Raw genomic sequence first — 27435 nt, forward strand, 5'->3', positions numbered from 1 at the left:
CCATCTTTGTGCGGGGCTGAGTTTCCGCCCGCGCAGCCGCGGGGACTCCGCAGTGGGTTGCGGGCGATGGAGCGGTGGGAGCGCCCGCAGCTGAGGCTTTGGCTGCTGTTGTTATTACTGCCCCCAGCGCCGGGCCGCCAGAAGGATTCAGGTGGGCTCCCGGCAGAGCAGAGCCTGCTGCTGGGGCGCCGTCAGGTTCGGTCCGGAGGCGCCCTCCCACCCCCCCTGGCTCCCGGGTGAGGCCGGCGGCCAGCTGATGCTCTGGCCGCTGGAGCGCAAAGCTGGGCAGAGGGCACGGGGGAGCCTTGGAGCGGAGAGTGAGAGCGTTTGGGTGGCTGGCGCTGCTTTTACTGCCCAGGACCCTGGAGAGTAACCCGTCTTTCGGGATTGGGATGGTGGGGAAGAAAGGGAATTGTGTTCACCCACAGCGGGTGTCGCCTGCGCTTGGTTGCGCTGCTCCTCCCTAAAACACACTGGGGAATAACTCGTGTGCGTGCCTGCGTGTGTGTGTGTGTGTGTGTGTGTGTGTGTGTGTGTGTGTGGTTCTTAGTGAATTGCCAGAGAGATGAAGGGAGAATTAATATCTGTGCCTTTTAACTGATCCTTTTTATAGGGTTCACTTTGATTAGTAAAAGGTGAGAATACGTGTCACCAGTTTATTCATAGCTTTCTGAGTGCCAGACTTGGACATTTTCTAATTTCTTGGACACCGGACAGCCCGAGTAGAGGAGCAGACTTGACATGAGTGCTGGAGAATTACAGAATGAGTTCTTCCTGGCGTTTCGTTTCCAACAGTGGAATGGGAAAGGGTGCCCTAAAGTTTTGGCCATCTGTTGGTTCTGCATGCCTGCTGCCAGCAAATGAGAATGCTCAGGGTATTTTGTTAACTCTCATTTACTTCACTTCTTGAAGGTTCAAAATGGAAAGTATATATTGACCAAATTAATAGGTCTTTGGAGAATTATGAACCATGTTCAAGTCAAAATTGCAGCTGCTACCATGGGTGAGTTCATTTCTTTGATATGTCTTTGAGAGTCTAGTGCTTGTCACAAGAAGTCTCCTAAAATCCCCAAGAGTCCTGGGTTACAGTGATCAGAGGGCCAAGCATGCCTTGATAAAAGATAAGATTCCTGCAGTGGGTTTCCTATTTCTAAGGAACAAAAATGTACTAGGATAGGAGAGGCCTAGATGGTGTCAGCAAGGCTACTTAGTCCTTGGAGTTAGCTACACATACTTGTCCGTGTTCCCCACTGGACTGAAAGCTTCTTGAGATCAAGGCCTATGTCTTAATCATGTTGCATCCCTGGTGCTGGCCCTCAGTAAGAGTTCAGTAAATATTGTCGGTGGAATGAACATGTTTATAAATGAACCTAATCATAATTTCTTATTGGTAATTTTTAAGTATGCAAATTATGACTGAGAGGGTAGTGTGAAAGAAAGATTACTCAAAGTAATCTTTGAGTAATCAAAGTGATCAAACCCAAACTAGCAGCCTTGGGTTCTAGTTGCAGATCTCCCATTAATTATCCCTGTGGCAAGTCACTTAACTTCTCTGAGTCTCAGATTCCTCATCAGCGAAATAACAGGGTCCTTTATTTCCTCATTGTGTTGTTCTATGACTCCTCAAAAAATTCACCTAATGCTTAAGATACTTATTGAAAAACTATATAATGAACTTTAAAAGGGATACAAAATAGTGTAATTTCTGATTACTGCTGTCAAACTGTTAGAGTATGTGTGGTGAGTGGGGGTCAAACAGACCCGAACAAGGGAGTCAGTCTGAGACCAAGGACATCAGAGAGTGTCAGACTGTAAGGCAAAGATCATATCTTCTATGGGAATCAGAGAAGGGGAGGTTAGGGGGACTGCAGTGACTGGGAGGACATGGGTGTTGTGTGAGTATTGAAGGAGGAATGTGCATCAAGCAGAGGAGGGGCAATCCAGATGGAGAGAGGAAGAAGAAAAGTTGACTTGCTTTTTCCTCTTTGTGGCTTTGTTGTTTTGGTTTAGATTACCTGTGTGCTTCTGGGGGAAACATTGCTCATTCCTGCCTTCTATTCTTTCCCTGGTTTACTTTGTTTTCTAATACTAAATCTACACCCACAGATAAAAAGTAGGTAGAATGGTACCACTTTCTTGACCTGCTTTCCTTGATGATTCACATTCTTTCCCAGGGTCATAGAAGAGGATCTGACTCCTTTCCGAGGAGGTATCTCCAGGAAGATGATGGCAGAAGTAGTCAGAAGGAAACTAGGGACCCACTATCAGATCATTAAGAACAGATTATACCGAGAGAATGACTGCATGTTCCCGTCAAGGTAAGAATTATGAGGTAGATATATCTTTCAACCTTCTTATTTATGGGCTTACTTGATACTGTTCTCATAGAGAAGTTAGTTAAAGGGACCCACAGGTGAATCTCTCCTCACATTTCAGAGGGACCAGAAAATAGTGACAAGCTCTTTGTACCTGGGGATTTTTCTTGCCAACTCCTGCCCCCTCTTTCTCCTATATTAAAGTCTGTCTCCTCTCCTTGAGGCTTGGGCACATCACTGATTGTATTAACTATGGCTCTGCCCTGCTCATCTTTCCCCAGATATAGAAGCTGTAGGGAATGGGCTGATGAAACCCAACAGGAATAGGCTGGGCTCAAGGAGGAGAAGCACTGAGTGTTTATCATGGGTCAAGTATTGTTCTAGATACTGAGTATTTGGAGAAAGGTGATGGAAAGACAAGAGTAACTGGGGCTGCAGATTACTCAGACTACCCCAGCCAGGAATTCAGGTGTGAGAGTTGAGGTAACTTATCAGTGGGCTGAGGGTTGGGGGCAATTAGGGAGGGTCATGGACTGAGCCTGAAGGTTGGGTGTAGGTAGCATTATATATTTATACAATAAATGAGAAATCTCCCTTATAGGAGTCCTTTTTTTTTTTTTTTAACTCAAATCTTTATAAAATTACAAAGTATAAAACTCAGAGGTCATGGTATTCCCCTACCTAAGATCTTCTTTCTAAACAATCTCTATTCTGTCATTAAAAGTAAAGTAAGTGAGGGACACCTGAGTGGCTTAGTCAGTTAACCATTTGCCTTCAGCTCAGGTCATGATCCCAGGGTCCTGGGATTGAGCCCCGGGTGGAGCTTCCCCCCTCAGTGAGAAGTCTGCTTCTTCCTCTCCCTCTCCCCCTCCTCCTGCTCATGCTCTCTCTCTCTCTCTCTCTGTCAGGTAAAGAAATAAAATCTTAAACACCAAAAAAGGTAAATGAGCAGTAGTGCAAATAATATCCATCCATATGGACATAAAGAATTTTTCTTAATAACAACTTTATTACAAGTTATTACATTTTCATTGTCAAAAATATGTGAAAACAACAAAAAAGAAAATAAAGATCACTTAATATCCTACTACCCTGAAGTAATCACAATTACATTTTTGTTATCAAGTGTTAGGGTAAATAAGGTAGTAGTGGGCAAAATTATTGAGGTATTTTATTTTTATTTTTTTTGAAGATTTTATTTATTTATTTGCGAGTGAGTGAGAGCCCATGAGGGGAGGACAGAGGGAGAGGGAGAAGCAGACTTCCCGCTGAGCAGGGAGTCCTGTCGCAGGGCTCAATCCCAGGACTCTGAGATCATGACCTGAGCCAAAGGCAGAGACTTAACCAACTGAGCCACATAGGTTCCCCTGCTGAGGTATTTTAGACAGGCATTTCTTTCATTATTTGGGACAGTAATAGAGACTTTATAGATTATGAGTGTAGAGGAATTTCTAATTTCTACAAATGAGAAAAAAAAATAGGAGTATAGACATTGTTAGACTTTAAAAGCTTACCTAATGTAGTTAGCTGAACAATTTCCAGATGAAATTAAATAGAAAATTTCTGAAAGGCACATACCTCTCATTCCAGACCTCAGAACATTTTGGTCAGAATCATGAGCTCGTAGAAATGTTCTTAAGGGAGACAGGACATTTCACTGACAATAAAATGTTCTGTATCTCTAATGCATGGAAAGTTCCCTATCTCAACTACCTACAGAACTAAGGAAACAGTTGAGCAAAAAAGAAACAAAATGAAATACTCAGAACTAGTGTCCTTAATGAAATGGACACAGTTGAATAATATCTCAGATTCCCATCTAGCCAAAAACAGTATCTTTCTAAGTCTGGATACTTTTAATTCACCCAGTCCGAGGAGCCTGTAAGGCATATAAAAAATTTTATTCCCGAACAAAGTAAAATGTAAATTCAGCATTTCAAGGATGAGCTGAGAGATTTTGCTGAGGAACCAGAGCACCATGTAATTAAATGACTGGAGATCTGTCATTTCAAAGATGGAGAATAATGGTATTTTTAAAATAATAACTTTAGAGAGGTATGGCTGACATAAACTGCGCATACAACTTCATAAGTTTCTTTATGTTCATTATCTTTTTTAAAAATTAATTTATTCCTTTTTTTTTTAAGATTTTATTTATTTATTTGACAGAGAGATAGAGCCAGAGAGCACAAGCGGAGGGAATGGCAGAGGGAGAAGGGAGAACCAGGCTCTGCACTGAGCAGGGACCCTGATGCAGGATTCGATCCCAGGACCCTGGGATCATGACCTGAGCCGAAGGCAGATGCTTAACCATCTGAGCCACCCAGGAGCCCCCAAATTTAATTTATTCTTAATTGAAGTATAGCTAATATACAATATTATATTAGTTTCAAGTGTACACCATAGTGACTCCACATGTATATGCATTACAAAATGCTTACTGTGATACATATGGTTACTGTCAGTCACCATACAAAGTGATTACAGTATTATTGAATATATTCCCCATGACTTCTTTTTATTGAAGCATAGTGACACACAACATTCCCTTAGTTTCAGATGTACAACATAGTGATTCTGGACAACTCTGTATGCCATGCTGTGCTCACCACAAGTGTAGTTACTGTCTTTAACCATACAACACTATTATAATACCATTGACTGTATTCCCTATGCTGTATTTTTTATCCTCATGACTTATTTATTTCATAATTGGAAGTCTGTATCTCCCAGTCTCCTTTGCCCATTTTCCCCATCCCCTCTCCCTTTCTCTTTGACAATCATCCGTTTGTTCCCCGTATTTATGGGTCTGTTTCTGCTTTTTGTTCATTGATTTATTTTGTTTTCTAGGTTCCACATATAAATGAAATCATACGAATTTATTTATATATTTATTAAGTCTTTTTGGTATATGGTATTTGTCTTTCTCTGTCTGACTTATTTCACTTAGCGTAATAACCTCTGGGTCCATCCATGTTGTCACAAGTGGCAAGATCTCATTCTTTTTTATGACTGATTTATAGTCCATTATATATATGATATGTATATCATATATCATATATAATCATATGTATAAAATATATACTTTATATAATATATATACTATACATTATATACTTATATATATACTAATTTGAAAAGATGGACAAAGATTATAAATATAAAAAATATATAAAAATATATATTTTTATATATATAATCTTTGTCCATTTATCTATTGATGGACTCTTAGGTTGCTTCCATATGTAGACTATTGTAAATAATGCTGCAGTAAACATAGGGGTATATATATCTTTTCAAATTAGTATTTTTGTTTTCTTTGGATAAATACCCCCTAAAAGCAGAATTACCAAATCATAAGGTATTTCTGTTTTTAATTTTTTTGAGGAACCTCCATACTGTTTTGCACAGTGACTATACCACTTTGCATTCCCACCAACAGTGCATGAAGGTTCTCTTCACATCCTTGCCAACATTTGTTATTTCTTGTCTTTTTCGTTATAGCCATTCTGACTGGTGTGAGGTGATGATGTCTTGTTTTGGTTCTGATCTGCATTTCCCTGTGTCTGTTGGCCATCTGTACATAACACATCTTCTTTGGAATATGTTTATTCCTGTCCTCTGCCCATTTTTTCATTGGATTGTTTGTTTTTTGGTGTTGAGTTATAGGAGTTATGTATTTTTGATATTTACCCTTTACCAGATGTATCATTTGCAAATGTCTTCCTCCATTTAGTATGTTGCCTTTTTGTTTTGTTGTTTCCTTCACTGTGCAAAAGCTTTTTAGTTTGATGTTGTCCCAATTGTTTATTTCAGCTTTTGTTATCCTTGCCTAAAGAGACAGATTTAAGAAGATATTGCTAAGAATAACATCCAAGAGTTTACTGCCTGTTTACTTTTAGGAGTTTTATGGTTTCAAGCCTTGTACTTAGGTTTTTAATCCATTCTGAGTTTGTTTTTGTATATGGTGTAGGAAAGTGGTCTAGTTTCATTCTTTTGCATGTAGCTGTCCAGTTTTCCCAACACCATTTATTGAAGAAGCTATTTTTTCTCCATTTTATATTCTTGCCTCCTCTGTCATAGATTAATTGACCATACAAGTGTGGGTTTATTTCTGGGCTGTCTATTCTGTTCTAGTAATCCATTTTTGTGCCAGTGCCATACCATTTTGATTATTATTGCTTTGTAGTATAATTTGACACCTGGGATCGTGATACTTACAGCTTTGTTCTTCTTCCTCAAGATTGCTCTGGTTATCCAGAGTCATTTGTGGATCCATACAAATTTTAGAATGATTTGTGCTAGTTTTGTGAAAAATGCTATTGGTATTTTGATAGAAGCATTGAATATATAGATTACTTTTAGGAGCATGGACATTTTATCAATATGAATTCTGCCAATCCAAGAGTATGGTACATCTTTACATTTATTTGTATCATCTTAAATTTCTTCCATCATTGTCTGACAGTTTTCAGAATACAGGTCGTCTACCTTATTGGTTAAATTTATTACTAGGTATTTTATTCCTTTTTTTTGGATATTTTATTCTTTTTGCTGCAATGGCAATTTGTTAAGTTTTGATATATGTATACATCAAGATAATGAACATATCTGTCACTTCCAAAATTTTCCCTGTGCCTCTTTGCAGTCCTTCTGCCCAAACCCTCCCTGCCATGCCATCCTTTTACCCCTGTCCTCTGGCATCCACTGATTTGCTCTCAGTCATAGATTATTTCCTGGAGTTTTATATAAATGGAATTATAAATAGAATTGTATAGTATGTGAAAGAGTACTATTTTGAAGGCTAAACATGAAAAAAATGTTAAATATTTTAGCTCTTAAATATAAATGTACAGCAATAATATATTTTTCCACTTTTTAACCAGTTCTATTTATTTATTATCAAAGGAATTTTCCATGCACATGGTAAAATATTTAGATAACCTCAAAATATATACAAGGAAAAGAAAATTTCTCTACTACCTTTAACCCCTAGACATGTAGTCCCTGAATCCTCCTTTCAAAAGATAACCACAATTATAAGTTTCTTGTATATCTTTCCAGAAGTAGTTTGTGCCTGTACAATTGTATAAACTCATAACAAATTAGAACATGCTGTATCTTCTGTTCTGCAACTTCCTTTTCTTTTCCATTTAACAGTAGATTTGAAATTGTTCCTTAAGGGGCACCTGGATGGCTCAGTGGGTTAAAGCCTCTGCCTTCGGCTCAGGTCATGATCCCAGGGTCCTGGGATCGAGCCCCGCATCGGGCTCTCTGCTCTGTGGGGAGTCCGCTTCCCTCTCTCTCTGCCTGCCTCTCTGCCTACTTGTGATCTCTCTGTCAAATAAAATAAGTAAAATCTTAAAAAAAAAAAAAAAGAAAGAAAGAAAAAGAAATTGTTCCTTAAGAGCATACAGGGCACACCTCACTCTTTCGGGACTGCATAATAATCCATTGTATGGATTTCTTTATTCAACCTTCTGTCAGTGGGCATTTACTTTATTCTCCACCACTCCCCTTTGAATTTTAACAGATGCAAACAATGTGTTGTACTTATACCTTTGAGTACTCATGTAGTTATATCTACAGGCTAAATTCCTAGAAGTAGGATTAAGTAGGCCAATTAATGTGTTTTTAAAATCTTGATAAATAGAAGCAAACTGTCCTCTAAAGGAGTTGTGTCTCTTTTCTTTTCTTTTCTATTTTTTTACATTTTTTTTCTTTTAAGTAATCTCTGCACCCAACATGGGGCTTGAACTCAACAACTCCAAGATCAGTTACATGTTCTACTGACTGAGCCAGCCACCACCCCAAAGTTGTGCCTTGCCCCATCCTTTCATTTACCTGACCCTTGTATCACATGCTCAGAATACACCTCATACTCTTATCAATACTGTGTATCATTGGACTCTGATCTTTTGCAGTCGGATTAGGGAAGACTAGCATCTAGCTTCAGCACTTTTTTTTTGTCATAGCGATACTTTGTTTTTAATTGAAATATATTTGACATATAATACTGTATAAATTCAAGGTATACAACTTGTGAATCTGATATATTTACATATTATAATATGATTGCCATTGTAGCAATAATTAACGCTTCTATCATATTACATAATTATCCTTTCTTTTTTAGTAGTTGAAATAATTAAGGTCTAGTCTCTTAGCAAGTTTGATTATAATACAATGCTGTTGTTTGTGATCACATGTATGCATGAGATCTCTAGGGCTTATTTACTACTTGATGTAAGTTTGTACCCTTAAACATCTTCTGTCTTGTCCCCCCATCTCCCCATCCCCATTTCTTTCTCTCTTTTTACAAGTTTGGCTTTGGTGCATTTTTTTAAAAGATTTTATTTATTTATCTGACAGAGAGAGAAATCAGAAGTAGGCAGAGAGGTAGGCAGAGGGAGAGGGGGAAGCAGGCTCCCCACTGAGTAGAGAGCCTGATGTGGGCCTCCATCCCAGGACCCTGAGATCATGACCTGAGCTGAAGGCAGAGGCTTAACCCACTGAGCCACCCAGGTGCCTTTGATGCATTTCTTTAATATTGGTGTGTGGAGGCCAGGAAAAACAAGGCTTTACCCACCTGGAGTCTAGCCCTGACATAAGTACAGCCATCTTGACAAAGCAAAAGCTGGCACCTTGCACTCCCTCTCCAGCCACTCCCCTCCCCTCCACAATATGTGTGACATTCCTCAGCCACCCCTGGCTGCCCTAAAAGAAAAACAAATAGTTAACTTGCAGAGATCACAATCCTGTAAGACAGGAGTCTCCCTTGGTTTACAAATGTCCTAGAGATTTACAACAAAGAAACTATAATATCAATAGCCCAATTTCCAGAGGCAAATAACTCAGTTCCTCAAGCTGGAATGTCGCCCACCCCTCCATAAAACTGAGGGAGGCTGAGACAGAAGGAAATGGAAATAAAGTTAAATTTCTTCTAAACCTAAATCTCACTAACAAGGACGCTTGATAGGAGGAATGTGACATTCCACCAGGAAACTCCCAATTGTCTTCATGTCAGTGCCTCATTAGAGGAAAAACGGCCTTAGCTTGATAATAACCAGGCCTCCAGTATCCTGACAGTCTTCTTTACCCTGATAGCCCTTCTGAATATCCCCTTTGTCCTCACCCACCGCCGGGTCCACCCCTACTCTGCCTTTAAAAACTCTGACTGTAATCTGGTTCGGGATCCAAGTCCCTACTCCGCTGTGTCGGGTATACGTGGGCCCAAGCTTAAGCTTGTCAAATAAACCCTCGTGTGATTGCATTGGTGTTGGCTCCTTGGTGGTCTCTCAGACGTGAAAACTTGGGCGTAACAGTTGAGCATCTTTTCCTTTGTTTATGAGTCACTGATACTTTTTGTAGTAACTTCCCTATATATAAATCAGTATTTTAAATCAGTCATTTCTATGCTGCTGGAAAATTTTGGCTGAACCTTGGAATGCTGCCCCCAAGATAGTGCTAGTCAGAACCTCAAAGAATGGGGCAGAAGACCTGAGCTGCTAGTGTATCCCTTCTTTCCAGAAATCCCCTGAGGATTCCCGGTGAGTCTAACCAGAAAGCTATATAGGCATACCTTGTTCTATTGTTGTTTCACTTTTATTACATTTTTGCAGATATTGCATTTCTTTCTTTGTTTCTTTCTTTCTTTTAACAAATTGAAGTTTCGTGGCAACCCTGCATAAAACAAATCTATTGGTGCTATTTTTCTGACAGCATTTGTTCACTTCATGTCTCTTTGTCACATTTTGGTGATTCTTTCAATATTTAAAATTTTTTTATTATATTTATTATGATGATCTGTGATCAGTATTCCAAGTCCCTGAAAGCTCAGATGATTGTTAGCATTTTTTAGCAATAAAGTATCTTTAATTAAGATATATGTATTTTTTAGACAAAACACTATTATTGAACACTTAATAGACCATAGTATGGTATAAACATAATTGTGTACATAACTTTCCTTTTCTGGCTTGCAAAACTGATTTTGATAGTGTTCTGTACTCAACTTGAAGGCAATAAAAGTTTTCCTATCTTTCCTCCTAAATTATGAGACTTCATTATGGTGGAAATAAAAAAGAATCTTTGTGAGATGCAAAGCCCAAGGGACACAATTAGAAAACCAGCTTTTTCCAGTTCCTATCAAAATTTGTATCTTGCTTACTAATTAAATGAAAAGGGAAGTTAAAAAAAAATAGGAATGTGTAGAGGAGAGGTGGTGGGAGTACCAATAATACATCCTCCAAACTTATGATCTAGTTGGAAAATTTCATTAAGTATTCTAAGCTGGAGCAGGCTGGCTAGGAAAGAACTTGCATAATATAGAAGAGTAGAAAAAGTCTTTTTAGAAGCATTGCTTTTGGGAAACTTTGCAGTAGGCCAATGATCTGAACACTGGCTTTCGCGGTGGGAATGGGACCCTGTTTTGTTCTATAGCAGGCACTAGTATGGTAAATTTGTGGTATTTCTGGTTGGCAGGTGTAGTGGTGTTGAACACTTTATTTTGGAAGTTATCGGGCGGCTTCCGGACATGGAAATGGTGATTAATGTACGAGATTATCCTCAGGTTCCTAAATGGATGGAGCCGGCCATTCCAGTCTTCTCCTTCAGTAAGGTAAGTATAGGAAGAGCCATATGGGGAGGTGGAGGGTGGTCCTCTAAAGTATAAGTAGGAGATGATTGTCCTGTGACTTGAGTCTGATGGGTAGTGGTGAGGACGAGACCTGGGTTCCAAGAATTGGTCTGTGTCCTTCTTAGCTTCACAGTAGCTGAGCAATAAAACCAAGTAGTTGGGTAATGTGAGTAATATTGCTTAAGTATCTACAGGGCTATGGATGAAGGGTAGGGAATGATGGAGGCCTGAAGAACCAATAGGACATTGAGGGCAAGGTTCAAGAGATCCTACAGAGCATGGAAGAAAGTGGCTTAAGAGACCTCATGGGCTTGGAGTTAGGGAACATCTTTATTCAAAAAATATTTGTTGAGCTCCCATATATATAGTCCTGTCTGTCCTATCTGTCAGTCTATCCCAGGGGCTCAACATGGCTAACAGTGAAACTGAAGGTGGTAGATAACTCCACCCAGTTTGTGCCTAAGCACTATGTTGAAGGGATAGGCCTGGATATCTGAGAGGGGTATGTGAGAGGGTCATCTTCCAGTCTAGTTATGGAGGAATATGTGTACTATCTCACACCTGTGGACTTAAAGAACTTGGGGCAGTTAATATCTTCTCAGTGTTCTGGTTCTTGCAAATATGTATTGGCAGGGATGGTTCCTTAGAGACTAGGCATGAACACATTTGGTGGGGGCGGCCTCAAAGAGAATGGATGGAAGATTCTATGGGGGAAGAGCGGGCTTAGGAAAACCCTATGGACTTTGAGAAAAGGCACACCATCTCTGATTTGGTTTCTCCAAAGAGGGACATTTTATCCTTAGTTTTTCTTTATCGCAGTTTACTTTCTCCCTAGACTTGTTTATTTCCTGTGTTGCAAGTGGGCTGAGGCCACATTGGTGTTGCATTTCCCATGGTTTAGCCTCATTTCTCAAAAGTGCTTGGTCTCGTTTATCATAAAACCCTTCCAGAAGAACAGATAGAGGACCTCGTGTACGTTAATAAGGAATTTATTTTTGTCATTTATTTGTTGTTTTGGTGGATGGTAAAGTATGACCATCAGTATACTAACTTTCTTTTCATCTCCTCTCTTTCTTCTTTTTTTTTTTTTTAAGATTTTATTTATTTATTTGACAGAGATCACAAGTAGGCAGAGAGGCAGGTAGAGAGAGAGAGGAGGAAGAGCAGGCTCCCCACTGAGTAGAGAGCCCAATGTGGGGCTCGATCCCAGGACCCTGAGATCATGACCTGAGCCAAAGGCAGAGGCTTAACCCACTGAGCCACCCAGGGGTCCCTCCTCTCTTTTTTCTTAACCAATGACTCCTAGTCCCTAGAGAGGGAATTTAGTCTTTCACCTTTTAGGAATTGTTCAGCTTCTGTTGAGCAGCTGTTACGTCTTAGCTGCTTGATGAATCACATCATTTTTTAAAAGTATTTGAGAATATGTGAACATCATATTGCATATGTAATCCCAGTGAAGAAACTGAAGAGATAGAGGTCTATCAGTGGCCAGAAGTTTAACAGAATTAACCTCAAAAAGGGGAACAAAGGGTTTTAAACTTTTTTTGAAAGATGTGGGATAATATCCCTTTCCCCCATCCTGCCCATCAGTACTTCTGGCCCTGACCAACAAATAACCAAGAATTTATTGACCAACCAGTGTGAGCTCCACAGTACCACAGTATTAGGTAATACTAATTAACACTTACCGAGTACTTACCATGTACCAAACACTGGTCTAAGCTTTTCACATGTACTAACTCATTTAATATTAAAAATAAGCCCATTAGATAGATAACATTATTGGTATTATTATTTCTCCTGTCATAAAAAAAAGGAAACTGAGGCATAGAAAAATTTGCCTGGAGTTGGAAAGAGGTAGGATCAGCATTCAAACTCAGATGTTATGTTTCAAGAGCCCATGCTCTTAACCATCGCACTATGATTCTTGTTCTCAAAAGACCCACTTGGGAAATAATCAGGAACTGGTAAGACAGTATACACTACAAGTGTAATAGCCGTTAAAAGATGAGAGATTTATATGATCATTCAGAGTTAGGTGTTTCATTTCCCTTAAACTAAAAACCCTAACAGTATAATAATGTCCTCTAGAAAAACAACTTTGGGTAACTGGAAAAATTGACTTTTAATGAGATTTCAAATTCTGGGATTAGTGAGCCCATGAATTTTAGCCCATGGTCATTTTTGCCTTTTAATATCTACAGTGTAGACTTGGCAGACCAGGGAAAATAGATGTGTGGCAATATTAATACTAGATCAAGACCTCTGTCCAGATCCTGCGGCATGACAGTAGTTTGCTTCTTCTCTCTCTGAGACTGATTTCGAAACCCTTTCTGTTTCTGTTGAAGACATCAGAGTACCATGATATCATGTATCCTGCTTGGACATTTTGGGAAGGGGGACCCGCTGTTTGGCCAATTTATCCTACAGGTCTTGGACGGTGGGACCTCTTCAGAGAAGATCTGGTAAGGTAGGTCCTATAGAGAGGTTTTCTTTGTCCTTCTTTGTGGGTCTTCTTGAAATAAACAGTAGGATATACGTAATTATTTACTTTAAAATGACTAACTTTTAAGTAAAAACAAAACAAAACAAAACAAATTTCTTCTAGCATAAGCAATTTTATATGTGTCTAACATACTTACATATCCATAGGAAAAGAGCAGAAGAACCTACCCTAAAGTCAGAAGTGCCTTTGTGGAAAGGATTATAGGAGCCCTTTCTTTTCTTCTTTAAATTTTTCTGTATTTTTAAGATTCTCCAAATACTAGTTAATTCCTTCCATAATTAGAAAAAAATGAATGACCATGTTGTGGAGGAGAATAGAAAATTACTTGGAGGAACATAAATGCACTTTATAATTTAGAGCTAAGTCCTGAGGGTGGAGATGGGGAGGGCATAAATGTCCCACAGGTATCTCAAGTACAAGTTTATGCCGGATCTTCCTGATTCATGACTGAGACATGCCTGGGCCTGTTGACTCGATCTGCTGTCATTTCAGAATTTAGATTGTCTGGGTCATCCAAACTGTAGGTATATCTTACCTGGCTACATTTTGCATTAACGATTCAATCAACATTGGTACCTAATTAGCATACTTCTAGAAATACAGTCTTTATAGGTCTTTCTCAAGTATTGGGAAAGCAAAAATTTAATTCAACTTTATTTCCACAAGTATCTGTCACCTGTTTGTACCACATGTGGCTGGAGAGTCAAAGGTGAGGCTGGAGTCCTGAGAAACAGGTAGGGCCACAGTCTTCAGTGGCAAGTAGAGCCACCAGGTAAAAAAATGAGTCTGTTATTCAGTAGGTGTATTTTGAAAATTAATTTTTTTTAAGATTTTATTTATTTATTTGACAGAGTGCATGTACTCATGCATACACACGAGCTGGGGGGGAGGGGCAAAAGGAGAGGGAAAGGGACAAGCAGCCTCCCCTCTGAGCATGGAGCTCATTGTGGGGCCTCGATCCCAGAACCTGAGATCATGACCTGAGCCTAAATCAGATGCTTAATTGACCGAGCCACCCAGGAGCCCTCAAAATTATTTTTTAAGATACTGTGGTCTCATACTTCATAGAACTAGAGCTGGAAATTGTCCTTTTCAACTCTTTATTTCAGAGATGAGGGAAGGAAGACCCAGAGAGATTGAGTAGCTTGGTTAAGGTCAGGAACCAATCTAGGCCTGAAGTCCAGGTGTCTGCACTACCAGTTAATCTTACCCATGCTCTCCAGACATTGAGGCCATCATTTCCTATGTAGATTTTGGTTTTGAATGACAAATTTTGAAAGGGAAAAATAATAAGGCCTTTAACCAGTTTTTCTTTAAGGTATTCTTGGTGTTAGTTATCTAATCCTTTTATTTTTTTTCCAGATTCTTCACATTCTTCCTTTTTGTAGCTCTTTTTTGACCCACTATACATCTACTTTTTTCTTTTTTTTTTTTTAATAAGAGAGAGTGAGAGAGTGTGAGCGGGGTGGGGGGGCAGAAGGAGGGGGAGAGACTCTTAAGCAGGCTTTGTGCTGAGTGTGGAGCCTGACAAGGTGCTCAGTCTCACAACCCTGAGATCATGACTTGACCCAGGATCAAGAGTCAGACTCACGGCTCTTGAAACAGATCATCTGAGTTTGAATGCTGATCTTTCCAACTGAGCCAGACAGGCGCTCTCTACTTTGTTTCTTAATTCTTTAAAAACAAGCTTTTTTCTGATATGAAACCTATACATGGTTGTAAACATGTATGTCTGACGTTGGCAACTTTCCTGCCAACTAGTCAGTGTGTCTTAGAAATCTTTCCATGTTAGTACGTATGAAACAACCTCATTATTTTTATCAGTTGCATGATATTCCATTGTGTGGATAATAATTTACCTCATTATTTTCTATGATAGACTTTTAGGCTACATATGTAATACATGTGCAATTTGTTCTTTTCTGGACTATTTGAGAGTATTTTGTACACCTTATGACCCTGTACATCTTAATATGTTAGTGCGCATTTCCTAAGAGCGAGAATATTCTCTTTTATAACCACGCTGCAATGATCAAATTCAGGAAACAATATTGGTACAACATTTAATTATGCCAGTAGTATCTGATATGGCTCATTCTGCCTCCAGCACAGGATACAATCCAGGCTCGTGTGTTGCGTTTAGTGGTCACGTCTATTTAGTCTCCTGTGATCTTGAACAGCTCCTCAGTCTGTCTTTCTCCGTCATAACATTCACATTTTGAAGAATGCAGGCTATACATTTTATAGAATGTTCTTCAGTTTGGTTTTGTCTGTTTCCTCACGATTAGATTCGGCTCCTGCACGGCCTGATTACTTACCTAAATGATTTGCGTCCATCCACGCCTCTTTGGAGATGTTAATTTTGAGCACCTGATCAAGGTGTTGCCAGTTCCTCCACTGTGTAGTTGCTGTGCCCTCCCCCTACCTTGTAAACTACTAAGAAGTTTTTAGGGAGATAGATTATGTTTTAAAATCTAAGTTTATAAGAACATACTTTTCTTTTTTGGTATCTTCCCCGCTTTTCTTCAGTTGAATTTATTTATGGAGTGTCTGGGTGGCTTAGTGCGTTAAGCATCTGCCTTCAGCTCAAGTCATGATCTCAGGGTCCCCAGATCAAGCCCTGAATCAGGCCCCCTGCTGGGTGGAGAGTCTGCTTCTCCCTCTCCTTCTGCCCTTCCCTCCCCTCTCCCATGCTCTCTCTCTCAAATAAATAAAATCTTTTTAAAAAGTATGAGCACAGAATTATAATTTTATTTTTTAAAGCCTTCCATTCAGAAGCTCTAGCCATGTGATTTCATTTCTTAATTGTGAAACTTTAGTAATCTGCTAGTTTATCTACATTGATGCCTGCCTGCTATTTTTCTATTTTTCTAGTCTTTGGGGAGTTTGTCCCCACTGACTTACTTTTCACTCTGTAGAAGAGTTCAGTGTTTCTGTAGAGTTAAAGATTTCTGTCTGTACTGTCACAGGGTGGTAATAAAAGAGGTCTGAGTCAGCACCAGGGTGTCACTTTTAACACTTGCCTAGGGAAAAAAGTCCCAACATAGGTCTTTTAAGGGGTAGGTAATTGGGTAGAAAGAATGACGGAGAGAGAAAACAGAAATGGCACAAAGTCTGTGTATATTAAATGCAGCTTTCCCAGGGACTAAGGACATTTATACTCAAAATTTCAGTGTAAATTGATACTTTTTTGTTAGGTAGTTTGGCAACATATATCGAAATATAAAATGTTTATGTCTTTGACCCAGCCATTTCACTTCTAGAATTTATCCCAAAGAGTTAATTAGACAAGTATGTAAAGATATGTACACGAAGATTGTCACTACAGTGTTGTTTCTTAAAGCAGAAGGTTGGAAACTTCTTAAAAGCCCATGAATAAGTAATGAAGTGAATTATGACATGGGTGTAAAATGGAATATTGTGCATGAGTGCGAAGTAAAGAGACTCTGGGTTCAAACTGGCTCTTATGAGCTGTGTGACTCTAGCCTTTCAAAAACCTCAACTGTAAAATATGGATAATAAAACCCACCTCAAGAGGTTGTGAGAATGAGCATATATATATATATATATATATATATATATATATATATATATATACATATAGGATCTCTGTTATGTAGAGCAAGGTTTCTCAGTATTGGTTTGAGAAATTGGGGTTGGGTCATTCTTTGTTGCAGGGGGCTTCCCTGTGCACTGCAGGGTGTTTAGCATCCTTGGTCTACCTAGTGCCAGTAGCAGTCCCCCAGTAGTGACAATCAAAATGTCTGTGGTTGTGGCCAAATGTCTTCTGGGAGAAAGGGGCAAAATCACCACCAGTTGAGAACTGCTGATACAGAGAAATGACTGGAATGAAATTCTTTTTTTTTTTTTTTTAAGATTTTATTTAATTATTTGACAGAAAAAGAGACAGCGAGAGAGGGAATACAAGTAGGGGGAGTGGAAGAGGGAGAAGCAGGCTTCCCACCGAGCAAGGAGCCTGATGTGGGGCTCAATCCCAAAACCCTGGGATTGTGACCTGAGCTGAAGGCAGACACTTAATGACTGAGCCACCCAGGTGCCCCACGAAGGAAATTCTTTGTGAAAATGTTAAGTTGCTAAAAGTGGGATTGGGAAGATTCAAGATTATTTTTTTTCACTTTTACCTTATGCTTTTCCATTAGAATTTTCTATAATGAGGATATATCATTTTTTCCCCTAAAAAAAAATCTCACAAAACAAAAATAACCCAGAGTTATGGTGTTTCTGTTGTGAGGGGAGGGCATATGAAGCACAGCAATAGATCGTTCTGGCCTTGGCGTGGAGAACCGGGTAAGGATGGTCCAGCAAGAAAGAGCTATAAGATAGGCCAGGAAAATGAGCAGTGCTCTCAGCTGAGAGAAAATGAGTAATGTGACATTTATGTATCTAAAAGTATCTCCACCTAACAAGTTTATATCCTGAATCTCTCTGTTATGGTAAGTAGCCCACCAATCCCTCATTAACTCCAGTTCAGCCCTTCCCCCTCCTTTTTCAAGGAAGACACTGGGTAACTTCTGTGCAGGGTCCCTACGAAGGAAGTTAAGAATGATGCATCCATGAGCTAGCAGTTTCAGCCAGGAAAGCTGGTCACGGTAATGTGTACTGAGACTGAGTTTCAGGGACTTCGGTGGAGCACTTCGTACAGTCTCAAGAGTACCAGGATGCTTTGGAACATCAGGCAGATTTCTAGTGATACTGCGTGTCCTCCAAAAACTGAAGCCCAGGAGTGATTTGCTTTCTTGCCTTTAATTCAGTTTCTGATATTTTCTGTAATTCTCTTTGCCTGTTAAATTTATCAATAGCAGCACTCTAGTTAAAGTAGAGAAGAAATCCTCATTGTAATGCAGGATTTAACAGCCCTAAACATGTCATTTAGAACTTAGGAGTTTGGGGGGGCGGTTTAGATTTTGTTTATTTAGAGAGAGGGAGTGCATGTGCAGGTGCCTGAGCAGGGGTGGGGCAGAGGGAGAGTGAGAATCTCAAGCCAACTTCCCACTGAGTGTGGAGCCTGATGTGAGTCTCAGTCTTAGGACTCTGAGATCATGACCTGAGCTGAAATCAAGAGTCAGATTCTTAACTGACTGAGCTACCCAGGTGCCCTGGGAACTTCTCTTTCAGTGTTGTTAATTTATTAATGGAGGTATGGATTGTAGATATTATTGGCTAGCATCTCCAAAGGAGTGAAGTAACAACAAAGGGTAATAAACTGTCACTGAGGGCTTTTTCTTTTGAGAGCCTGGGTCAGACTTAATTGAAAATGTAAAGTTCTGAACTAATCTTCAGAAATGGTTAAAACACATCCTCATATAGTTAAGAGAAAAACAGAAACTAATTGAAATCTAATTTTAGGTCAGCAGCACAGTGGCCATGGAAAAGGAAAAATTCTACAGCATATTTCCGAGGATCAAGGTGACTATATTTTCTGATATTTTACAAAGATATGTGTAAGATACAAGTAATTTTGAGGATGTGAAGAACTGTAGTTCAAGGAGAAAGCTAGGATAGCTAAGAAGTAAATGTGGAATCATAGAATTTTAGACGAGAGAAGAACTCCGATTATTTGCCCAAATCACATTTTTTTTTTTTAAAGAGAGAGCGCACATGCATTCCAGCTGGGGAAGGGGATAGGCAGAGGGAGAGGAAGAGAATCTTAAGTCTCCATGCCCAGCAAGAAGCCTGACTCAGGACTTGTTCTCACAACCCTGAGATCCTAACCTGAGCCCAAATCAAGAGTCAGATGCTTAACTGACTGAGCCGCCCAAGTGCCTCTTGACTAAGTCCCTCTTTATTGAACTGAAATTGAAAGAAGTAAAGTTCATTCATCTAGTCATTCAACAGGTATTAACAGAGTGCCCTGAGTGTGTTGGGCATCAAGTACATGCTGAAGAAAACAGCTGAATTGTCCTCTTGCCTCAGAGATGATAATTTTCTATAGGGAGCTTCTGACCTGGCCCTCTGCTAGTCACTTTGCTAGGTAATGGCAGAGCAGGAACGGTCACCAGTTCTCCTGACTGTCTTTCTCATGAGGCCTTGGGCTGCTAAATAGTGGTGGAAAGCACAGACTGAGACTGGTGGAAATGGAAACAGAAGCAGGGAAGAAAGGGAGGAGGAGGGAGAGAGAAATGTTGGGCAAGCACCCTCTCCATGTTGCTCAGACCTGCATCTCCAGTGCCAAGAACAGTATCTAGCATGCAGCTACATGATGAATCTCTCCTGTACACATGAACACAACAGGGAGAAGGGTTTTGTTGTTTTCCTGGTCAGTCTTTCTTGGAGATCACACCTTCTATTTACTTGGGCAGTGAACTTGAGAATGCAGACGGGCCCAGCAGCCACTGTTTACTGGTCCTTATCAACTTCTCTGATTCTCAGATCTTGAGATCACAGCTTCTTAACTTGGTACTGTATGTGGACTTGAACAGTTCTAGGACTGCCTATAAATTATATGGGGATATGGACACTTTTCTAGAGAGTGGTCCACAGGGACTCTAGGACCCCTCAAATGTCAAGACCATCTGCTACTTGCATCATAACTAGGCCTTTTTCTACGTATAATCTTCAGGTTTTTAAGCCCTTCAGTTTTCTTTTTAATTTAAATATTGTGTTGGACCGTACAGAACACAGACAACAAAAGTCATGTAGCTATTTGGGGGAGGGATGATCACGCTAGTCACAGAGCTGTGCATACTAATGATTATAGAGGTTTCATGAACCCTGCTAAAAGGAAACTCATTCCCTGGGATATGTCTGTAGTGCCCAGAACAACATAATCTTAAAGATTAGATGCAAGCAAAAAAGGGCCCAATATTCCCTGTCCCTGAAGGGTAAAGTAGAGAATAGCCAGGAACACCTATATGCCATAGGGCCCAGTAACCCCCTCCTCTGCTGTTAAAATAACCAATAACTTATCCGTCTCTGTGTATGGTAATTGCATTGCTTACCTTTCAGAGATTGGGAAGAGTATTCCAGTGTGGGACACATTGTTTTATGTCACATGTTTCTTTTTACAGGACAAGTCCAGAACGAGATCCTCTCATTCTTCTATCTCGGAAAAATCCAAAGCTTGTTGACGCAGAATATACCAAAAACCAGGCCTGGAAATCTATGAAAGTAATCACCAGTCATCTCAATAGAACCAGAGCATTGAACATTCTCATTCAAAGAACATTGCCACCTGGGTAGAATTCCAGATAGGATTCCTTTCAGTGGTAGATGAATGTAGAGAAAGTTCCACAAACCAGTATTAGCATACATGTAAATTATTATTTTTTCAAACTCACATTGCTTTTCTGGGCCATATTATGAGTAGTTTTTTTGTTTTGTTTTTTACCACTTTGAAGGTTTAAACCAGAGGACACCAACTTTTTATGCAGAGGGCCAAATGGTGAATAGTTTAGGCTTTGTGGATTGAATGGGCTTGTCGTAGTTTCTTAACTCAGCCATCACAGGTGAAGGTAGTCAGAGACAATATGTAAATGAATGAGCCTGGCTGTGTTCCAATAAAACTTTATTTATGGCACAGAAATTTGAATTTCATGTAATTTCTACATGTCATGAATATTCTTTGGATATTTTTCAAGCATTTAAAATATAAAATAATCTTAGTTTAGGGGTTGTATACAAAAACAAGCAGTGGTCCAGATTTGGCCTGTGGGCTGTTTAAACCACTGTTTAAACCAGTGGTTCTCAACTCTGACGGTACAATCCAATCAGAGAGGTCTCTGGGATGGGGTCCAGGCATCTTCATTTGTTTAAAAACAAGCGTTTACATTTCAAAATTAATAAAGCGTATGTAATTGAAATATTATAATTCAATGCCAGGACTAAGGATTAGGTGAACAGGTAAAATCAGGTTGGGAGGAGGAAGTGGGGGGATTCAGGGAGGTGAATTGTAAGGTGGAGACAGTCAGGTTGGAGTTTATCTCTGTCCTTTCAAATCTATGACTTCTTGCCTTGTTGAACTTTAAATCCTAAATGTCCTCATTGGAAATTTCCATGTACCCCATGAGGATGATAAGAAAACAGTTTTAAACTTCTTGTGGGACAACTAAGCATATCTGAGATGTATTATTTGATAGTGTTAATCAAACAGGACCAAAGTTTAAGAACCTATGTTGAAAAATAAGAATATGAAAAAGGTATCCATTCAGCACAGCCTCTACTATGGGAACCTGAGAAAGCAAACCAGACTTATTTCTTTCATTAAAACGTTTACCATCTGGCAGGATAGCTGGAATATAGATGGGGGTCTCAAACTCAAATGCCCCTGGGGCCACAGGAGTAAACAGGAGAGAGCAGGAGAGAGCACTAAAGGTCCAGTCATTGCTGCCAAGGGAATGGGAGCTCAGTTTAGCAGATCTTCCTTTTTTTTTTATAAGGAAACCTGGAAATCTGGATTTTTGTAAGAAATAGCTTGGCAATGGTTTGAATTTTTATTTTTAAATACTTTGCATCTCCAATGAAATCTGTGTGTGGGTTACACCTCCAAGCCTGCTAGCCACCACCTATAATGTCCTCTATGTATAATTTACACAACATCAAACATGCTGTAGGTGAAGACCTCTAAGTTCAGAGAAGGATCCACCTGGCCCTGGGAGCTTAAACTCTAAAATCAGACAGGCCCTGGGTTAAAACCCTTGTTCTTCTCCTTAGGCCCACGTGCTCCTAAGCAAGTCTCCCAACATTTCAAGGCTTCTAAAGCTATAAAATAAGATAGTAACATTTCTGAACGTGTTTATTCAGGACACTGAAATGAGGTCATGTTGATGGAATGCTCCACAGTGCTTGCTGCGCTGTGGTCTTCAATAAATACTACCACTCTCAATACTAATCACTTCTTTTTTACTTAAAGGATACCTTGGGGAAGCCAGCTGCTAAGGATGTCCATCTTGTGGATCACTGCAAATACAAGTAAGACTTCCAGGACTCCTGACTCTTGGCTTCCCTGTTGCATTTGGAATAGCTTCATTTTGGGGGACAACTTCAATACTCGGGCCCAGCTGGGGTTTATGAAAGTCCCGTTCATTCATTTGGTTGTTGTTTACTGAGACCATGCCATGTGCACAAGGCTGTCTGCTGGGTTCTGTGGGAACCGCGGAGACAATGATAATTATGGTCCCTGCCTCCATAGACCTTGCTGCTAGTAAGTAAAGTGGTGGGACTACCTCTCTCCACACCCCATCCAAGCGAGAGCTGAAATTAGATGAAGTATTTGTCAGGCTAAGAAGGGTTTACATTTCAAAATGAATAAAGCATATGTAACTGAAATATTATAATTTAGTGCCAGGACTAAGGATTAGGCGAACAGGTAAAACCAGGTCAGGAGGAAGTAGGGGGATTCAGAGAGGTAAAGGCTAATTACACTGCCAAGTGAGAAGTATAGGGTAGAAGCAACTCTAATTGGGGACAGGGGTGCATAAGAAATGTTGAAAAGAAAATGTTCTCAGCTTTTTCCCAGAGGGTATTTCTTTGAAGATTGGTTATGTATGCCTGATTGTCTTCTCCAGACTTCAGAAGAAGAGGGAACAGGGAACAATGGAGGCTTCTGGTGGAGTACCATATGGGAAAAACAAGGTTTGGGGGAGCCATGACTCGTTAGAGACATTAGGCCCAGGAAAGCTTGTAGGAAAGCGTAAGGTACTATCTCCATCTGAGGCTTGTGTCTCTGTCTGGCTCCCAGTTTGTCGCCCTATCTAGCTCTGTCTGGAGAAAGAGTCCTCCTTTCCCCCTCTCCCTGTCATTCCCTGGAACAGCCAGTAGCCCCAGGAAACCCACAGGGACATGTGGATGTGTCCTGGAAAACTGGAACTAGAAAGGGAGGGAAGAGGGGTCATAAAAGGTGAGAAGGGGAAGAGGGAATAAGAAAAAGATCATATTTGTGGCAGTAGACATGTAGGATCAAGTATATCTTGCTTTTTCATTCCCAGGTATCTGTTTAATTTTCGAGGTGTAGCTGCAAGTTTCCGGTTCAAACACCTCTTCCTGTGTGGTTCACTTGTTTTCCATGTGGGTGATGAGTGGCTCGAATTCTTCTATCCACAATTGAAGCCGTGGGTTCATTATATCCCCGTCAAAACAGATCTCTCCAATGTCCAGTGAGTGGCCCTCCCCTTAGCCGAGTGCCTAATGATTTCCACAGTCTGCCTCTAGACCCCAGCCATTTAAGACATTTACTACTGATGACTTTTTCCCTTGAAAGCTTTTTCTCCTCACTTGGTTTACATTTATAGTGTCACTATTCAGCTAGGCTATAAGCAAGATTTAATTTGAAAAAGGTCTCTAATGCTAGTATGAAATGTAACATTCAGACGGTATGCAGTAGAAAATCTCTTATCTCTCCAAGACTAAAGGCAGGGATATTAGATGTTATATTGTCAAAGGGACTTTCAGACACAATGTGAGAACTGATCCCACTGAATCAGAGGCAAATTTTCTCACATGACATGAGGAACTAAGAAGTGATATGGAATGGGGCCAGAAAGGTAAGCCCAGTGCCCTTTTCTGGGGGTGAGAGCAGGAGACCAAAGGGAAATTTTTCTTCACTGCTGATTTTTGATATGTATCATTGAACATTTCTCTATTTTCTCAAGTATGTCCCAAATCTACAACAGGTTGCCTTTAGCCTGTGTGGGCTTTTGTTGTCCTTGCTTTGGTCCTGAGGGGACTCTAATCCATTATCCACCTCTCTAGAGATTAATTGTAGATCTCAGTCTATGGTCTTTCTTTCTTTTTTCTTTTCAAATTTAAGGAACTGTTTTTATTTTTTGAATTATTTAAATTTTGTTAGTTAACATACAGTGCAATATTGGTTTCTAGAGTAGAATTTAATTATTCATCACTTACATACAACACCCAGTGCTCATCACAGCAAGTGCCCTCTTTAATACCCATCACCCATCTAGCCTATCCCCCCTGCACCTCTCTCCATCAACCCTCAGTTTGTTTTCTGTTGTTAAGAGTCACTTATGGTTTGTTTCACTCTCTCTGTTTTTACTTTTCCCCCTTCCCGTATGTTCATCTCTTTTCTTTCTTAAATTCCACATATGAGTGAGACCATATGGTGTTTGTCTTTCTTTGGCTAATTTATTTCACTTAGCATAATACACTATAGCTCTATCCACATCATGACAAATGGCAAGATTTCATTCTTTTTGATGGCTGAAAAATATTCCATTTTGTATATATGCCACAATTTCTTTATCCATTCATCAGTCAATGGACATTAGTTTGGCTAGCGTTGATAATACTGCTTTAAACATCAGGGAGCATGTACCACTTCAAATCTGTATTTTTGTATCCTTTGGGTAAATACCTAGTCGGGTAATTGCTAGGATATTGAGTGGTTCTGTTTTTAAATTTTTGAGGAACCTCCATACTGTTTTCCAGCGTAGCTGCAGCAGTTTGCATTCCCACCAATAGTACAAGAGTGTCCCCCTTTCTCCACATCCTTGCCAACACCTGTTGTTTCTTGTGTTGTTAATTTTAGCCATTCTGACAGGTGTGAGGTGATATCTCATTGTGGTTTTGACTTGTATTTCCCTGATGATGAGTAGTGTTGAACATCTTTGCATGTGTCTGTTACCATCTGGATGTCTTCTTTGGAAAAGTGTCTATTATGTCTTCTGCCCATTTCTTAATTGGATTATTTGTTTTTGGGTATTGAGTTTGGTAAATTCTTTAGATTTATCCTTTATCAGGTATGTCATTTGCAAATATCTTCTCCCATTCCATAGTCTGCCTTTAGCTTTGTTGATGGTTTCCTTTGTTGTGCAGAAGCTTTTTATCTTGATGAGGTCCCAGTAATTAATTTTGGCTTTTGTTTCCTTTGCCTCCAGCTACACGTCTAATAAGAAGTTGTTACAGCTGAGGTCAAAGAGGTCTCTGCCTCTGTTCTGTCTCACATTTAGGGTCTTTCATCCATTTTGAATTTATTTTTGTGTATTCTGTAAGGAAGTGACCCAGTTTCATTCTTCTGCATGTAGCTATTCATTTGTTGAAGAGACTATCTTTTTTCCATTGGATGTTCTTTCCTGCTTTGCTGAAGATTAGTTGACCATAGAGTTGTGGGTCCATTTTTGGGTTCTCTATTCTATTCCATTGACCTATTAGTCTATTTTTGTGCCAGTATATATATGGTCTTTCTTTCTTAGTTTGGTCCATATTTCAGAGTCTAATAATTCTTTCAATTTTAGGGAGTTGTTGCATTTTGTAAAAGCAAATGATGATGTGGCTCAAGAAATTGCTGAAAGGTAAGTTCTGCTCATTTTTCCTTTTTCTATTTTACTTTATCATCCCCATTTTGCCCCAGCTAAAGGTGTATGAATATTGTTATCATGGTAATATCTGGATTTCATCCTCACTATACAGAGATAATCAGAATTAAAGCTGTCCAGAAGGAAGACACACATTCACATGTCACAAGCCCATCTTTTATCAAAGTAGACTGAAATCTTTGAGGTAATTAAACAAGTACAGAATTTCTGAGCATTCACTCTGTATGTGTTTGTTTTTAAGAAAAAAAAAATTAAGTTTTATGGCTAAGTGCGTATGTGTGGCTAGGATATCTATAGGGTTGGCTCTGAGAATCAAGATTTAATTCACATAAAGCCTAAGCATTCTGAACAGTGCTTGACACAAGGTAGGCAGCCACATGTATGCTATTAGTACTATCAAGTGCTGTGCTTTAAATGTTCTTGTTAATCTTATTTCTAGGGGAAGCCAGTTTATTATGAACCACTTGCAGATGGAAGACGTCACCTGTTACTGGGAGAGCCTCTTGACTGAATACTCTAAATTCCTGTCTTACAATGTAACAAGAAGGAAAGGCTATGATCAGATTATTCCCAAAATTTTGAAAACTGAACTCTAGTAGTCATCATCGGACCACAGTCCTTCCTGGAAGCAGCCTTCAGAGAGCCCGTGGTGAGAAGCTTCCCATGAGTGTGGCCCCTCTACCTTGAATACTATTATCAAGCCAAATAACTGGTTTTCCTTATCATGCTGCACCCAGAGCCACTCTCGAGAAAGATCCAAAATGTGTATGATACAGACATGAAGCAGCTCAACGCTTTGGCTGAATAAGGACGAGGAATCATGAGACGTGGGTTTTGAACCCAATTCTACTTTTTATTTTCTTAAGACCAATCCCAGCTTGTGCCTACAGACATCCATATGTGTATGTCCATCACTGTGAAACTGACTGCATCTGTGGGATGATACTTTGTCCCCTTATTTGGAACAGAAAAATTAATCATTTGGAACTAGTACAACCCATCACCACCGCAGTTCTGCAGTTATTCTAGGTTTGATCTCTGTCACTGTATTTCAATGTAGGAGGTCTTATTGGGTTTGTGAAAAACACCTGGGGATCATTTCTTGAAAGGTCTAAGGAAGCAGTAGTTGTACCATGCAATGATGGGGCAGTTCTCTTTTGTAAAACCATAAGCTTTTTGTTACTCAGGAGGTTTCTATAATGCTACAGAGAAAGGGGCCAATTGTATGAGTAATTATTGCAATTGGATTTCAAGTTTTCCCCTTCCGTGCCTTCACACACATGTTTCTGTATTTAAAAAAAAAAAAAAAGACAAAAGCCTCTTAATAAATTTAGGAATTAGTCCTCTTTAATGAAGCTGTGCATAGAACAGCAGCTCTTCCTCACTCCTTGCACACCCTTAATATTTTTTCCTCTTTAGATTGGCAGCAGTCCATATCCTCAAAGGTGTGCAGGGACCTCAAGGAGTCTCCACCTATGAAATGTTACATTGGGAGTTGAGACCATCCAACTTGAACACTTATGTCAGAGATATTTCAGTACCTCCTTTCCCCTTTCTTCCCTTTTTGAAAGACATATTTGGGTAGTAGTTTAATCTCTCAGGATGCTCTTTCTAACATAGTTAAAAATGAAGAAAACTTTTTAGATGAAAACCCATAGAGTCTGGTTACTCAGAACCACCCTTGTC

General features: G+C 39.7%; 1 protein-coding gene across 4 annotated transcripts; it reads left to right on the forward strand.

The window, feature by feature from the left end:
• Positions 1–27058, forward strand: POGLUT1 (protein O-glucosyltransferase 1). 4 transcript variants are annotated; one of them, XR_004382049.1, is made up of 12 exons: positions 2–151; positions 913–1003; positions 2175–2318; positions 10800–10935; positions 13302–13423; positions 18827–18886; positions 20488–20587; positions 22329–22387; positions 23404–23571; positions 25669–25725; positions 25844–25933; positions 26189–26302. XR_004382049.1 is itself a non-coding variant. In XM_032852295.1 (11 exons), exons 1-11 carry the CDS (start codon positions 67–69, stop codon positions 26343–26345), a joined length of 1179 nt encoding a protein of 392 aa, XP_032708186.1. In that variant the 5' UTR covers positions 2–66; the 3' UTR covers positions 26346–27058. The 4 variants fall into 4 exon arrangements, 2 of the variants coding, with proteins under 2 accessions (XP_032708186.1, XP_032708187.1); XR_004382050.1 differs by lacking the exon at positions 23404–23571 and having other exon boundaries at positions 1–151; XM_032852295.1 differs by lacking the exon at positions 25844–25933 and having other exon boundaries at positions 26189–27058.
• The last annotated feature ends 377 nt before the right edge of the window (positions 27059–27435 follow it).

The sequence above is a fragment of the Lontra canadensis genome, unplaced genomic scaffold (genome assembly GCF_010015895.1).
Source record: "Lontra canadensis isolate GAN:19392208 unplaced genomic scaffold, GSC_riverotter_1.0 scaffold6, whole genome shotgun sequence".
Classification (NCBI taxonomy): Eukaryota; Metazoa; Chordata; class Mammalia; order Carnivora; family Mustelidae; genus Lontra; species Lontra canadensis.

Coding starts and splice junctions, on each gene's coding strand:
- POGLUT1 (XM_032852295.1), top strand. CDS start 67: ATGGAGCGGTGGGAGCGCCCGCAGCTGAGGCTTTGGCTGCTGTTGTTA. Junction 2,319..10,799: donor GACTGCATGTTCCCGTCAAG/GTAAGAATTATG, acceptor TCTGGTTGGCAG/GTGTAGTGGTGTTGAACACT. Junction 18,887..20,487: donor GCATATTTCCGAGGATCAAG/GTGACTATATTT, acceptor TTCTTTTTACAG/GACAAGTCCAGAACGAGATC.